Source organism: Zootoca vivipara, chromosome 1 (assembly GCF_963506605.1).
Source record: "Zootoca vivipara chromosome 1, rZooViv1.1, whole genome shotgun sequence".
Lineage (NCBI taxonomy): Eukaryota > Metazoa > Chordata > Lepidosauria > Squamata > Lacertidae > Zootoca > Zootoca vivipara.
The window spans coordinates 115,023,039-115,038,611 of NC_083276.1; the positions used below are offsets into that span (position 1 = coordinate 115,023,039).

The 15,573-nt window shown below is 47.0% G+C and overlaps 3 protein-coding genes and 1 long non-coding RNA gene across 5 annotated transcripts in view; 1 reads left to right on the plus strand and 3 right to left on the minus strand.

The window, feature by feature from the left end:
* Positions 1-3,763, minus strand: part of HOXD4 (homeobox D4) — a 31,505-nt gene extending 27,742 nt beyond the window's left edge. Inside the window, exon 1 of the mRNA XM_060280890.1 lies at positions 3,741-3,763. The gene's annotated coding sequence lies outside the window, so the exon portion shown is untranslated. The remainder of the gene's footprint in view (positions 1-3,740) is intronic.
* HOXD3 (homeobox D3) overlaps positions 1-3,851 on the minus strand; it is a 57,477-nt gene extending 53,626 nt beyond the window's left edge. The window contains exon 1 of one of the 2 annotated variants that reach the window (XM_035134733.2): positions 3,741-3,851. The gene's annotated coding sequence lies outside the window, so the exon portion shown is untranslated. The remainder of the gene's footprint in view (positions 1-3,740) is intronic. The other variant, XM_060280883.1, reaches the window with a different exon arrangement.
* A 230-nt stretch (positions 3,852-4,081) lies between these two features.
* On the plus strand, positions 4,082-5,364 carry LOC118094435 (uncharacterized). Its single transcript, XR_004693759.2, has 2 exons — positions 4,082-4,167; positions 5,012-5,364. It is a non-coding gene; the product is annotated as an uncharacterized LOC118094435 (long non-coding RNA).
* Positions 5,365-9,967: 4,603 nt separating this feature from the next.
* Positions 9,968-12,812, minus strand: HOXD8 (homeobox D8). Its single transcript, XM_035134806.2, has 2 exons — positions 11,881-12,812; positions 9,968-10,863 (listed from the first exon to the last, which is right to left on the minus strand). Exons 1-2 carry the CDS (start codon positions 12,449-12,451, stop codon positions 10,562-10,564), a joined length of 873 nt encoding a protein of 290 aa, XP_034990697.2. The 5' UTR covers positions 12,452-12,812; the 3' UTR covers positions 9,968-10,561.
* Between the last annotated feature and the right edge of the window lie 2,761 nt (positions 12,813-15,573).

The window sequence follows — 15,573 nt, forward strand, 5'->3', positions numbered from 1 at the left end:
ACCCAAACCCGCAACCCTACCTTGATACAGCTACCCATCCATTGTTCACTTTTATGTCTGCAAACAAGAGAAAACCGGAGGGCAATAAGGTTCTCCAAATAAAGCTTTAGCTATCGCCACAAAGAGCTCTAAAACAATGCGTTGCTTTTCCTTCTCCTTAAAGTGCTTGGTCCCTCCTCTCACTTCCACCTTTTATATATGTATATATGAAAGCCCCTCAACCCATTTCCCCCTTCCCATGCTGGGATCATGCAAGTATTTGTGTCTTCCCCACGCGCGCACCCCCCCCCCCAGCACTTTAACTCACACGTTTCATGTTTGCTACCCTCAGCTTCCTATTTGGAAGATTTTGAAAGGGGAGATCCCCCCCCCTCGCATCCAATTAAACTACACTTCCTCTTTAGGAAAAGGCAGGTTTTCAAAAGCCACTCGACATAAGGATTTTTAGGGAGATATTTATCCCGTGTGGTGTTATTTTCTGTCTTAAGCTCTGTCCCATTGACCAAATGAACTGTTTATGGCGATTCCTTTTTCCTCTCCCCCTCACCACCCCACACTCACTTCCTGTTTTTTAGCTCTTAACACTAGCAGTAGCAGCATTCAGTGCCGCAATGCAGTAGAGCTGTAAATACCTTTAACAGCTGCCTGCCAACCAAAGAGTGAAATACTGTCTTTGTTCGGATTCTTTCTCCCACCCCCAGCTCCAAGCACTCATACAGCAGCCCCTGAGAAATATAGTTCTCTGGTGTGTGTGTGTGTGTACACACCACGATTAGATTTTTAGAGCTTTGGGTGAGTGGGTATTTAAGGGCACTGAACCCACCACTAATGTACAAAAGATCTAGGCAACATATGAACGGGTGGAGGGTTCTTCTTCACTAAGAACATGACCATTTCTGAGATTATTTTTCCTTACACAAATTGTTGCCTTGTTGTGCATTTTCAGCGAGAAGTGATTAAACTATCCACGTTTGACCACTGGATGAATTCTCCTTTCTTGAGGGGGTCCTAACGTGTCTATTTATGAACACTTTCCTTTTTTTAGGGGGAAATGAAATTAGCAGCCCCAAATACAATACCCCCCAATTAATTTGATTTCAGTAAGCTTGGGGGCAAACTCTCATGAAACTCTGTGGAATTTACAATGGCAGGGTGGTCGAGCCTAAAACTGTATGCCTAAATTGCGGTTTAAGGTGGGAAAATGTACTGAAATCAGTGCCCCTTTCTTCCAATGAATCGAATGCATTTAGAATCAAGAGTCTGGGTTTTTCAGCACCAAGCACTCTGGCACTTTAAGTTGAAGAACATGAATATATTCTGTAAAAAGAACAGTCATCCAGCATACATGATTTTGTTTTGTTTTGTTTTGCTTTATTTCTTTAAATCCAAGTACTGTATATTGGGTTACGGATCTACGATGGGTTAGATCTTATGGTTACAAAATGTGGAAATTAAGATTTCAAGAATGCAAAGGCAAACAAACCAATCAACATTGTTTCTCCAATTTTGCTATAATAAATGCAGTCTGAGAGGGAGGGAAAGGGAGAAGCAATATATACCAGAGGGGAAAGTGGGCGGACTTATATATGCACACATGATTATTTTTATTTAGGATGGTTTGCGACTTTCTGCTATAAACTGTAGCCATTAAACTGTAATCAACAATCACCTTGCAAGATTGTGATGGTGTTTTACTCCCACCCAACACCCAGCCCAATAACTTTCCCTAGACGGATTGCTAGAAATCCAGAACTTCACATTCTGTAGACTTGATCGAAAAAAGAGGGGAAACCGGATTCGAGTGATTACGTGTTGACTTCCAACAAGTCACAAAAAGGATATACCAAGTAGTCATTCTTTACAGAATAAAATTTGAGTGCATTAGCAAGATTGAAATTTATTCCTATCACCGATCAGTTATTTTAAATTGTGGGGTGATCAAATATTTATGCATAGTAGTACGGCCCTTAAACAAAACTGATGTAAAAGCAACATTACATTAACATATTTAATGCATGTATAAATCACATTATGCAAACCAGTTTTCAGGAAGATAATAACATAATAAAATACATTCCGGAAGAGATAATCGACCTTTTTTTTTTAAAAAAAATGATTTGTCTAGACCGGACAACAGCCCTCCTTTAAAAATAAATAAATAAATAAATAAATGGGGTGATAATTCAGCATAAGATTTTAAATAGAAATAGAGACGCCTAAGGCTACATTACAACAACGACAAAGTTATAGGGGAAATATATTAGATATCTGTATCCAGTCTGCAATCTTAAGCCATATTTACTTAACAATTAATTCCCACTGTAAGGAATTTATTCACTGCCAAGAAAACATGGATAAGATTGGACTGTCTAGAGCTGTATGTATTATTCCCTTTCCCATAATTGTTGCTATGAAAATAAACGTATTGAATCCTCATGTCACCCCGCTTACAGCCAGAAAGACAGACAGATAATCTCCCTTGGTTCAATTAGGCCTGATCGATATAAAATACATTTTTGAAAACGTCTGAGCACCACGGTGATGTCATCCTCCCGCTAGACCACAATAATCCGCAACGCCTTTACTCCAGAAGTCGCTGTCTTGCTACATAAGAGTAAGTACCTGCTACGTTGCAGCCATATTGGTGTCTGCTTAAACCTTCCACGGGTTAGCTACCGTGGAACATGCCACATGGGTCTGCTCTTTATGACAATGCACACTAGGAAGTGTTTTGACCGCCCTAGAAAAAAGCACCTAGCCGCTGCTCGATCCATTTCAAAACTGTTATATATATCCGACAGTATGACACAAACATTCCTCGCCATCCCTCCCGCAAAGTACAGTTTTAACAAACCCCTGATGTTTTAATGACTGCAAACATTTGGCCTTCGCTTTGCAAGTAAAATCCCAAAACAGGGTCATGTTTTCTGTTTAGGATCCCCCCCTCCCCGCCCTCCCAGTCATCTTGGTAGGATTAATCGGATGAAAAGTCGGACTCCTCAGAACAGAAGAAACCACAGATCGTAAGCCAGTCTCCCTGCAGCAAATCTGGGCGTAGGAGCGCTCAGCTTTGCTCATTATTAGTGACCCGGATGGACACACACACACACACACACACACACACACACACACACACACACACACACACACACCACCTGTTGACAATGAGAGGCATGCGGATGGAATCCTGCTGTTAAGAAAAACCACTAAAAGGGGGGAGCAACAGCGCACAAGTAGAAATTGCAGAACATCTCAGTCCAAATAATTTTGCTAGTAGTTTTTGTTTTGGGTTGTTTTTTTAAAAAATTCTGCTACGGCATTTTCTCTTGCTTCCTAACCTACTCTTGCCTCCCCAACCTCAGGGGCATTCAGTTCCACTAGCTGTGGAGCCACGCTGGTGGGGCGGGGGGAGAGTGCCTCTCTCAGCCTTGTTCTCCGTGGCATGGAAGCCTCAAAAGCCAGACAGGTGGCAGCAGAAGGCGGCGAAGCGCTTCCAAGCCTAACCCATCGCACCTCCTCGCCTCTGTTGCCTCAACCTGGGCGAAGAAAAAACCACAGGCGCTTGCAGTGATGGGTGCCCGCCTTGCCCACTTTCTTTTATGACCTACGGAGTCATTCTCCGGCGCCTGAGCGAAAGTAGGAAGCCCTGCAGCGATGGAGACGAGTCAGGAATAAAATGGGGGGGGAAGGAGGAGGAGGAGGTGGTGGTGGTGGAAAACGAGAGCTGAAAAATCCCTTACCCGTTCGCTGCCCCGGTGGAAGGGCGTGGAGCCCAGCCGCATCCCTGTAATCCATTAGGGGTCGCGTTCGGTAGCAATCCGAGTCCCATCCCGATCGGAAAAGCCAAAGGAGGCAGGCAAGGAAGGCAGGCAGGCAGGTAGGGCTGGGAGGAAGGAGAGCTCGCTAGATAAACAAGCTGCCTTGCTGGCAAAGACAAGGGAGCTCTGCCCCCCCCCTCACAGTCCCTCCCCGCCCACTCTAACCCTTCACCACACTCCGCGTCTCTGCTATGACTGGAAACTGGCAGGGTAGCAGCGGAGGAGGGTGGGCGTTTGCGTGTGTGCGCGCGTGTGTGTGCGAGCGCGTGTTGTTTTTAAACCCCTTGGACCGGACTGGATCGGTACTCAAACATCATAGCGAGCGCAATGCACCTTATCGGAGACAAAGGTTAGAAAAAGAAGGGTTGAGGCTGTGGGAAAGACAGAATGCAAAAAAGCGGGAGGGGGGATTCGCCGGGGAAATCTGGAAGGGAAAAGGAGGGGGAAGGCCGTGAAAGTCATCAGCGCTCGCACATGACCAGGCGCAGCCAATGACGTGCCCAAATAGGTCATAAAAGGTCTATTACGAGTTGTAAATTCTCTTCAAACAAAAAGGAATTTACTGCAATTCCTTGCGGGTTTTTTTTTTTAACCCAGGCTGCTGCAAACAGTGGGTTTTGTTTTCCTGGGTTTATTTCTTTCTGCCTTCTCTCTCTGCTGTTTGTCTTTACACGCTACCAAGGCTCACCACCACCTTTCTGTTTCCTTGGCCTGTCTCAGGGAGCAGCAGATCGGTGGGAATCGTCTGAATGATTGACGCAGCCCAGTCAACAGCCCCCTTACCCCGGAGGCCAAACGCTGCAGAGTAGAGGCCCTGATTCGGAAGCGTTTAGCCCAAACACAGGGGCCTAAACCCACCCCCTACGCCTTGCCTGTGAGCAACGCAAAAGCGCGTAAAAGTCCATTTGCTACGGGGTCGGGAGGAAGTCCAGCAGGCAAGGCCCCTTTTGCTAGGTGTACATTATGTCTAGGCCGCTCGGCACTGCCTCACTCCGACCCTCCTCCCCGTGCGCTGGGAAGGTTGAAGGGGTTGGGAATGGGGAACATCCCAATGAAACTCAGCTCCTGAAAATCTCGAATCTACTTCACTCCAAAGGCTCGTCACGTTCCCGAGCTCCTGAAAGCTCCGTTTGGAGTGGCAAATAAAAACCACCCGCTTGTGCGAATTAATGAGCGTCTCTTCCTTGTTGCAGGAAAAAGCCTCTCCAGAAGCTTTTCCGGCCCCGGCTGCGGATGGAACGTTGACGAGAGACAAAGCCTCCCTTGGCTGCCGATCCATTGATTTGTAACGTTCTAGAACGCGCTGGAAGTTCTGCGCTCTGAAGGAGTAACCAGGCATTCTACCGGATCTGCGATGGCAAAAGAATTCGAGACATGGAAAGAAGGGTGGGCGAGGGAGACAAAGCATGCCTCCAGTGTTTAAAACGGCCTCCCCTTCTTGAACTTTAAATCTCAACCGCACCCAGTATTTTGTCCACACACGCTACAGGGACGTTTATTCTGGTTCCGTTCTCTTTCATGCAGCAATTGGGACTGACTGAACTGCACACTTAAGGGTACTCACTGAAAAGTAAGGCCCCCCCTAAACTCTGCTGCGCACTTACAACTGAGCAAATGTGTGTACAAATTGCATTATTTGGATGTTCAGCGCGATTCACTTTCTTCCGCTGAAGATAGGCTGGAAGTGGTGGGGGAATTAGTCGCTGTCTGTAGTGTGGATCCCACGGAAGTACGGGATCCAAACTGTTTACTTGGATTTTGTTGCTTTCCTCCGCAACCCAAAAGGCAGCCTTTAATAAATGGCGAATTCATCCAATTATTTATGGCCATTTATGTGGGATTAGGGTTTTTTAAGCGCCTTCTGTTCGAAAGGACGTTCCGGGCGGCCTGACAGGTTCAGACTCACTTGATATTTGCTTCCAAGTCAGCTATGTCATTGGGGCTGGTTTAAATATCTAAGATGTGGGTTTCTCGCCTTGAAGGACCGCATAGCGACTTCGCAAGCTTGATTTCCACCCGATTCCAAAATGGCCGCTTCCTCGTAAATAATCAGGATCGACAAACTCTAGGGCAGTGTTATGTTTGATGGTATTAATTAGATTCGTCATTCATGATGAATTGTGGATGTTAATATATTGATTAAATACATTAAAAAGCATACTGCGTTACAATGTGCACTTACAGATAAATATATTCAGGAGAATGTGTGCAGCAAATATTCGGATTGCCCTCCAAAATCAATTGTCTTCAGACATTTTAATCCAATTTTGGAATTAGCGTTGGATAAATATCGGATAATACCTTTTTCTAGTTGAAAGGGTTTACGGTTTAAAATTCTCAAAATGACCTCTCCCTCCGCTAGGGCTCAATTGAACTAAGGCTGCATAGGTACCTTCGTTGCAAAGGTATTGCTACTTTACCAATAATGTCTGCAAACATTTAACTTGTATATTTACATTTAAAATAAAATCACTACCCCTTCTATATAGATTTCTGGAAGTTCGCTTGCCTTAGACCCGCATAACTGATCCCAGGCTGACCACTGAGACGTTTTGCCGCATTTATGCAAATCACTGCACCAAATTGTTTTGCTTCACAGTTTTTGCCGCAGTTCCTCTACGTGAACGGGTTCCCAGTCCACTATGGCGCTTGTAGAGGAATGCGGTGGCCAAGGAAGGCGTTTCCGGCGGGGAGGGGCTATTTTCTGAATTCGAAAAGAGCCTCGAAAAATATTGGCGCTGAAAGCATATTCTGCTGTCTTCTTAGCCAGCAGATTTCACAGCTAACATAGCTGCTGAAATGTACATATATACTAAGGAAACAATTAGACCAGAGCGAATGGTAACACACAAACAAGCAAAACAAAATGAACAAGACCCTTTCTCTCTCACCCTCCGTGTGTGCGTGTGTGTATGTCTATGGGGGAATCTTCTAGTTAAAGCTAAATCCTCCGGATTCTGGTTAGATGAGAACAGACTTTGACCTGGTATCTGTTCACTCATTTCGCCTTATTCCCCTTCACCCTCTCTTTAAAGATTGGGAGCAGGATAGCAAAGTGAACTTGTTTCAGGGGCTTTGATATGAGCAAAGAAGAAACTATTGACTGTCTCCAAGACTGTTAATTAGAACAATGGGAGCGATTCAGCCACAGGACTTCAACACATTTCAGTTCTACTGGTCACACACAAAGAAGTCCTTAGGACTTACAGCCACCTAATTTTGGCTGTTAAAAGTGGTCCGAGTTAACACGCCTTGCAGCGAGAAAAAGACTTGATGAAGTGGTGGACAGGGTACCAGTACGATGATGGAGGATTGATGCAAATATAATGCCTCTCAGTTTTGATAACTCTGCTGTTCTACATGTTACATATAAAAGGAGCTACCAAGAGGTTGCTGATTTCCTACCCTTTGGGGTCTTTCGGGGTTTCTGTCTACAATGGTTATCACCCATCGAACAGGATTTGGTCCCGTGGAAAAGCAACGGAACTGCGCTTAGTTGTAACTAACTGAAGTCGAATTCTTACCCAAGGGATTTAGTCACTACTAATTTTTGATGAAGTGTGGCTTCTTCTGCATCTATGGGCGTCTTCATACACAATTCCTCTTAGGCCTCTTGTGTGTGGTTTCTGGGGGCTGCGGGGGGGGGGCTCCCCACACCATTTGAAAGCCGTTATTTCCAGCAACAGACAATTTGAGGTTTCTTGCGCGAGAAGGCTCTACCTTTTAATTATCTGCATGATTTAAGATTGAGAAACCACCTCTTTGAAATTACCTGGAGAATTCTGGTGGTGTCCTTGCACTTTGATGTGGAGATATGATTACCTGATTGGAGATAGAGGCTTCAAGCCAGCGCCCGTGTGAAAGTCCTTAATAAATCCCGTTGAAGTGAATGGGATTTGATAGCATTAAGGGCAGGCAGGATCACCCAAAAGCCGAGAAATAAAATCAGCCCTCCCTTAGTTTTTTCACCAACAAAGCGGTGTGTGGGGGGTGTTATTTGTTTTTATTTATTTTTTACTGGGGAGAAAATGTCGAAAATAAAGCTAATGTGTAAAAAATGTGTAAGCCAGTGGGAATCTCACGCGTAATTCAGAACCTGGGATAGGGTTTTTTTTGTTATTTTGCTATCACTCCGTGCAGTGTTTTCAGTCGTTTGCAGGGCTTCCATGCTTTGATAGTCTTAAATTGCCCGTTTTCTGCTGAATAACAGCTACAACAAACCTACAACAGACATTGGACAAAATCCATGGAATGCTGGCACACCTGGACCCCACAGGAATCAATGGATTTCTGATCGCAAGTGTATTGCACATGCGGGCCACAATCCAGCGATGAATTAGGCTAAGTATTCTTGCACAGGTGCCTTATTTATAGTGCTTAAGCACTCTGACCTTCATCCTGGGATTATAGGCATTAACATTGCACAGGCCCGTTATATCTTGGGATTCTATGAACTAATGAACCCAAATAGCGGTGTGTGTCCCCCTTCCGCAAGTTACGTCCATCTGCAGCGATTTCAGAGTTGGCTTCTGGAGCAGCGCATGGCTGAATCCCTTGCCTGCTGTTAGCTCAGACCTCGTTCCAATCCCGTCGCAGCCACTAATACCTGTCAGTCTCATCTCCCTTTTACTGTGAGGATAATACCGACCTCCTACCTTACAGTGCTGTTGTATGTATGGCACAGACAGCACGTGAAAGCCTACTGCTCAGGGTGGTTTTTATTACTCCTGTAAACACTAATTATTGCAACAGCTAAAGTCTGACCAAGATGAGGATGAGGAATTGCACCTCTCCAAATGATGGGAATAACATGAAGACAGTCCCTGCTGCATATATGATTTTAAATAATAATAATAATTCAGCCATAGTGTTAGTAGTAAGAACGGCAAGTTTTTATAAATGTAGTCTGGGAAATCCTTAAAGTTTTAGATGGTCAATTGAAAAAAGGATGCTACTAATCAAACTTCTGCTTTACTTCCAACCCAGACTTAGAAATACGCAGGGATGCTGTACGAATGACATAGCATACTAGTGGGGGGGCGGGGGGCGGCGCTTCGTCTTGCTGAATCCAGCTAGCCCGCCATACTTTCTTCAGCAGCGGCCTGAGCAGCTTACATCAAGCAAGGCATGAAGAAATGGAAAGAGGCATCTCGTGGTGTTTATCTAGTAATATGGTAGACTGCTCCCTTGTGACGGGGATGGGTGGAGAAGGTTTCTGCAACACCAGACTAGGACTTTCCATTAATTTTAAACCTCCTTGCTTTGATGGGTGTCCCACTGTGCTCACTGCAGCTTACTCGAAATTGTCCATAGGACTGCAGCCTCTGCGACCCAGCGCAGAGAAAGCTGGTTGCCCCCTTAAGTCCCCCCAATTGAGACCAACATTGCTTCGTATTGAATTTATTTATGATTAATTTTGAACTGGATTGGGACCGTGCCATATTCGAGATAGAAACATCAGGTACCTTGTAACACAACCCTAGGCATGTCTACTCAGAAGTAAGCCCCGTTGAGTTGAGTGGGGTTTACTTCCAAGTCTAGGATAGCTGCCTGGATGACCTGATCCGCCCTTCCTCTTCTTCTTCCTGTACTTGGCAATGCAACCACTTCCAAGGGTCAGGCCTAAAACATGCTTCCTTGAAAGAAATCCGGTTGAAAACTGAAGTCTGTGGAAGTCAGTGCACTGAAAACAGTAGCACTCCATGGGTACATGGCAGGGGTTTTCCACAGAGAACCGAATAAGCCTCCCTTAGCAGATAACTAAACGCTTGGATACTTTTCATTTATTTTTTTCAGTAGCTACCATAAGGCTAATGTAACTCGGGGAATGCTGCAGCAAATGCGTAATGAAGCTGCGCGCTAGAGCTGTACCCAAATCATGCCCGCTGAGCGCCGAAGAAAAAAACCTCGTGCGGTCAATGCAGGCAACAGCGAACGCTGTGTCCTTGAACGCCTCGGCCTCGTAGCTGTTGGACGGTTGGGCTATTCTCTCAGCAAAACCGCGCAAGTTTGCTTGGGGTAATTTGACCTACGTTTTCTCAGTCTCGCTGCACTTTTGGGCTCCACAGAGAGGTGGTTGTTGTCGTTTTTATTAAAAACAAACCAATCAGCCAAGAACAGGAACGTAGGAAGAAACCTGACGACGGATATTACAGTGGAATCACTTTTGTTTTATTTCGATCAATTACCGATCATTCAGTATCAATGTGCCATTAAAATATCTCCTCCTTCTCCCCCCCCCTTTCCCACACCCCCGCAAAAAATAATAATCATTATAATGTCTGAATTAATTTACTTTACAAGAAATAAGTTGGAAGGAAAGTTTGAGATTACAAGTGCACTTGCTTGATTCGCGCATTTGGGTTGGGTTTTGGCTTTTCTGTGCTTGGGGACAGGAGAGGAGAGCACCAAAAAAGAGAAAGGAAGGAAGAAAAAGACCGAAGAGGGGACGCGTACAAAATTGCTATATAGTTTTCGGTATCAAATTCCACGTGGAGAAAGATGCAGCAGTAGCAGCCAGCTGGGACTCCGCTTAGGGCGCCCCGGGTGCAGTAACAAATAAAATAAAACTCTCACCTAAGTACATAAACATCAAAAGGTAGCTTTAAAAAACAAACAGACAAGGTCGGGCCCTTGTGAAAAAAGTGCCTGAGTAAGACCTGTGAAGGCCGGGAGGAGAGGCTGCTGGTGCTCTCGCGCCCCCGCTCTCGCTCCCAGGCATTGTCTTTCGCCAAGAAGAACCTTCAATTCGTCAGGCCTTCTGCTCCTTCTTCTAGAAGGTCCTCCTGGGCTTCTGTCTTGGCCTCCTCTCCTTCCTTCCCCTCCTGCCTGCCGGCTGGGAACTTATCTTTGTTGTTCTCCTTTTTCCACTTCATCCTCCTGTTCTGAAACCAGATCTTGACCTGCCTCTCCGTGAGTCCGAGGGCATGGGAGACCTCGATCCGCCTTTTCCTGGTCAGGTAGGGGTTAAAAAGGAACTCCTTCTCCAGCTCGAGAGTCTGGAAGCGGCTGTAGGTCTGTCTCCCTCTCCGCCTACCAGGAGCTGCTATTTGAGACGAAACAAAAAAGCACAGCGTTTCTTTAAAACGAAACGAAACCGCCGCCGCCGCCCCAAATAAACTGAAAACAAGTAGAACGCCCCCGCCCCGCACACGACGCGTGCTTAGAGATCTGGAGTACATCCTAAACTGGTTTACTGGGAAATAAGTCCCACGGGGGTCTTCGTGACGCCCCTTGGGAATAAATGTTATCTAACTCCGTGGGATGTACTTTCCACTGCATGGCCAGAGGCTGAGGCAAGTATATTCGATCCAGCTGCATTCCAGCGAACAAATTTAGCGCAGGCACGTTTATCCAGAAATAAATCCCACTGCACTCAGCAGGGTTTCCTCTCCAGGGAGGAGGTTGAGGAATCCCCTTTAAATCAAAGTACTCCGAGTTAGCTGGTCTAGGGCTGTTTGCCTCGCTTGTGCTTAACGCACCACAGCAGCAGCAGCCTGAAACAAGACTACTTCTGAAGACTGGTCTAATTGTTTGTTTGTTTCATTCATACCACGATTCATAACATTTGTGACTTAACGGCCTCCAGTACGTGGTGGGTTCGGAGGGGGTGGAGTGGAGGGAATCGTGGAAAGTGTGCTGGAACCTGGAAGGTATAACAGCAACGCAATAATTTCATGTTAATTATAGGTGAGAGAGAGAGAGAGAGAGAGAGAGAGAGAGAGAGAGAGAGAGAGAGAGAGAGAGAGAGAGAGAGAGAGAGAGAGAAAGAAAGAAAGAAAGAAAGAAAGAAAGAAAGAAAGAAAGAAAGAAAGAAAGAAAGAAAGAAAGAAAGAAAGAAAGAAAGAAAGAGAAAAGCAGGGATCTGAATTTAGGGATAGATGCTGGGTTGTAATTTGTTTTGGCGAGGAAAGGCATGAGACGCACAGAGGGAAAAGGGGGCTGTTGTAACAAAGGCAGGAGGGGAAAGGAAGAAAGGAAGAAAGGAAGAAAGAAAGAAGGCAGCGACTGGGTTGCCGCGGCGCCAAGGCAAAGAGAAGCGGGGGTTTCGCTCGCGTCCAACCTTGTGGTCTCATCCAGGGGAACATTGGAGAAGGAGACGCGCCCTGATTTAAGTGCTCTGGGTCCTCGCCAATATTAGCACTGGACGATTTACAGTCAGGATACTGGACCAGCTCGGCCTCTTGGTGTGTCGTAAAAATCGGCTGTCTCTGTAAGTTATCGTATCCGTAAAACTTGGCAGGCTCTCCCGGACAAGGCAGGCCGGCGCAGGGGCCCTGCGGGGCCGGAGGAGGCGGTGGCGGCGGCTGGTGGTGGTGGTAGGCTGAGGGGCTTACTCCGGATAGGTGCCCGTGGTGCTGCTGGTGATGGTAGTATTCCGGGCCGCTGCCGCCCGAGCCAGGCCCAAGTGGGGGCTGCGGAGGGGGAAAGCCCGAGGCGGCGGCGGCGGCTGCTGCGGCTGCTGCAGCCGCGCTGTTCCCGTAGAGCAGGGCGGCCGCGGCCGCGGCGGGCGCAAAGTGACAGTCGTAGTAAGCGGGATTGATGGGCTGCTCGCCCCCTCCTCCTGCTGCTGCTCCTGCCGCCGCCGCTGCTTTGTACTTGGAGTAGAGCGGATTGACGAAGTAGGAGCTCATCGGAGGGCGGCGGCAGGGGGGCGGCGAGCGGAGGCGCCACCACCAGCAGAAGCAAGAGAAGGAGGAGCAGCAGCAGCAGCTGGGCCAGCCGAAGCCCACGAACCACTGCCTCGCTACTCCTTCCTTACTCCTACTTTACTCAGCCGGGCCGCCGCCGCCGCCCCTGCCACCAACTGCGGACGGCAGCGCTGGGAAGGTCCGGAGCTGGGATCTAATCGCTGCCCGACTGACTGACCTGCCTCACTGCTTTTACTATTTCCTATTAGGCACACACAGGCAGCTCCGCCGCAGCAGCAGCAGCCACACACTCACATGGGCCGGAGTTCAGGGCAAGGCAGGAGAGCCTGTTGGCTTCGGTTTACACTCACCTCCCGGAGGCAGAAAACGAGCCCGGGGAAATAAATAAATAACAACGCTGCAGCCCCATGCAGCCATCCATGCAGCCAAAGCTTGTCCCACCGGCTGTTCAGGCGAGCGGCCTCTCTTTCTTTCTTTCTCTCTCTCTCTTTCTTTCTCTCCCCACCCCCACCCGCTTCAGCCTCCACACCCGCAGCCGTATGCATATTTTCTCGAAAACTCACCAAGCAGAAAGTAGGAGAGATCAGGGCGAGATAAAGAGTAAGCACTGGGCTGTTGGATGGGGAGGCCTAGTGGAGTCCAGCTTGGGGTGGTGGGGAGGGAGAAGAGGTGCTGTGGCTGGTTTGATGACAACCCCTGCTGTAAATTCTACTTTTACTTTTGTTTTTTAAATGAGACTATTTCTAGGCCAAGCCTTGAAGCATACCCTCCAACATTTCTCCGATAAAAAATAGGGACATTTTTTAAAAATTTAATTTAATTTAATTTTTACCCTGCCCATCTGACTGCTACTCTGGGAGGCTTCCAACATGCTTCATATTAAAAAAAACACATAATGAAACGTTGAACATTGAACAACTTTCCTATGCAGGCCTGCCTTCAGATGTCTTTTAAAAGTTCTATGCAGTCATACCTCAGTTTAAGTACGCCTTGGTTTGAGTATTTTCAATTTAAGTACTCCGCAGTTCCGACTGGAACGAATTAATCCACTTTCCATTACTTTCAATGGGAAAGTTCGCTTCAGGTTAAGTAAGCTTCAGGTTAAGTACAGACTTCCGGAACCAATTGTGTTTGTAAACCGAGGTACCACTGAAGTTACTTCTCTCCTCGGCTGGGGGAGGGGGGGTGTCGCATAAGCCATCATTAGATCCTTAGAGCCCTGAGACATGAAAACATCATAAAGGAGGACACGTGTCTCTGGACGTGTACAGAGTTTTGACCCAACTCCCCCACATACCAGGGATGATAGGGGACCAGAGCTTCCACTTCCGGGATCAAAGGGCATGGCTTTTAGGCAAGCCCTGAGCAGTGGTGCCGCTGCCCCCCCCATAAAGCCATTATCCACCGGCATTGGAGAAGGGAGGGTGTCGTTCCTGCGCTCAAATCCAATGGTATTGGTAAAGTCCAGGCCCAGAAGGTCATAAACCATCAAAGGATGGAGGGGGCAAGGGCAGGGGGAGGCCCAGGCAAAGGGCGGAGATGTTGGGCAGCAAAACTAGACGAAATCAATGGGTGTTTTGCCATTGATCTCAATGGAATGTGGATTTCCATTAGGTAAGCAAGTAAATAAGTAAGTATAAGTAAAATAAATGAGGCTGGGGGCATGGAAAGCGAGCTCAGGCTAGCAGGCCGATTTCAAACGCGATGCCCATTTACCCTTGACGCACTGCGCGCCTGGCTGCAGATCCCGGATTAATTGATACTTAATGGAAGTCATGTCCATGAATATGCTTTCCATCATTTCACCCTTGGTGGACGTCATTAGCCAAGCCAAGCCAAGCGAGGGAGAGTGGCGGGTGGAGAGTGAGCGAGTACCGGCGAGCACTAGCATAGCTGGCGGGGCCGGAATCCCAAATAAAGGAATGTTTTCCGAAGTGGAAGGGACTGAGAGAGGGAAGAGGCTGAGGAGGAGGAGGACAGCAGGATCGCGCAGTAGCCTTTCCCCAACACCCTGGGCAGTACAGGCCGCTGCCCGCATTTAAGCGTCTTCCTTTCCAGAGCGGGAGGCACGAGTTTTGGCCAAGGCTGGCTCCTCTTTTCTTGGTTTTGGGGAGCCACCCGAGAAGGGCGCGCTGGACTTTCCTGTTTTCCCCTGACGCTTGGGGTGGAGGAGTCTGCTGAAAGGGACGGCGGTGTTAGATCCCAGGCAGGAATTCGAATACACACGACCTTTCTTTTTGGGTGCGGGGGGGGGGGCAGTTTCCCTGTGGTTAAAACCAAAGCGGCTGAACAGTGTGGGATGCAATCATGTGGACAGATTCCGAGATGCAGTAGCGTTTGCCCTCATTATTTGAGGAAGGGAGAAAGGGAAGGGGCGGGGCCTATTATTATTATTATTACTATTATTACCACCACACACTTCTTTATCTCACAACATAACTGCCATTCCGTTCTGGACTCACTGCAAAACTAAACTAAGAATAAAATATATGGGTGAAATGTGCACAGAGCCGGACAGAGAAGCATCAGAAGACAGACACGACAGTCTGGTGTGAGTTCAATAAAAATTTTGTGGTTACATGACATGTCTCTTTGTCTTTTTTTCCTCTCACGATAAGTTGTCCTTTTCTTTTCTTTTCTTTTCTTTACAAATACTAGCATTTATCCCCCGCCCGCCACGTTTTTTCACGTAACCCAGCCGCATAAAATGTACGCTGTGTAGTTTCCATTTTGCGTTTCCCTTTTATAGTTTTATGTTGTGAGCCGCCCTGTGATCTTCGGGTGAAAGGCGGTATACACATTTTATTAATAATAATAATAATAATGACTAAAATGTATTTAACTTTACTAACAAAGGACATTGGGTGGGGGAAATAAAATTCCACAATAATTTAAGGAACCGAACATTGGACTATAACTTGGGAGACGCGGGAGGAATAAGAGCGTTTTGAGGAAGCTTCTCCATCCAGTTGTGTTGAGGAAAGAAGGTTGCAGTATTGCTTAATCAATGCTGTGGTGGAGCTTAGATAAACCAAACTCTGCTACCGTACTTACGCTGTGAAAATACGTTTCCTTCTATGCAGTAAAACAGGCAACCCTACTGA

What these genes read in the sequence shown, in the direction of transcription:
- HOXD8 (XM_035134806.2), bottom strand. Translation starts at nt 12,451, where the DNA reads ATGAGCTCCTACTTCGTCAATCCGCTCTACTCCAAGTACAAAGCAGCG. An exon ending in CCCCTGGATGAGACCACAAG is followed by an intron (nt 10,864 to 11,880) that starts GTTGGACGCGAG and finishes CGTCTCAAATAG; the next exon opens with CAGCTCCTGGTAGGCGGAGA.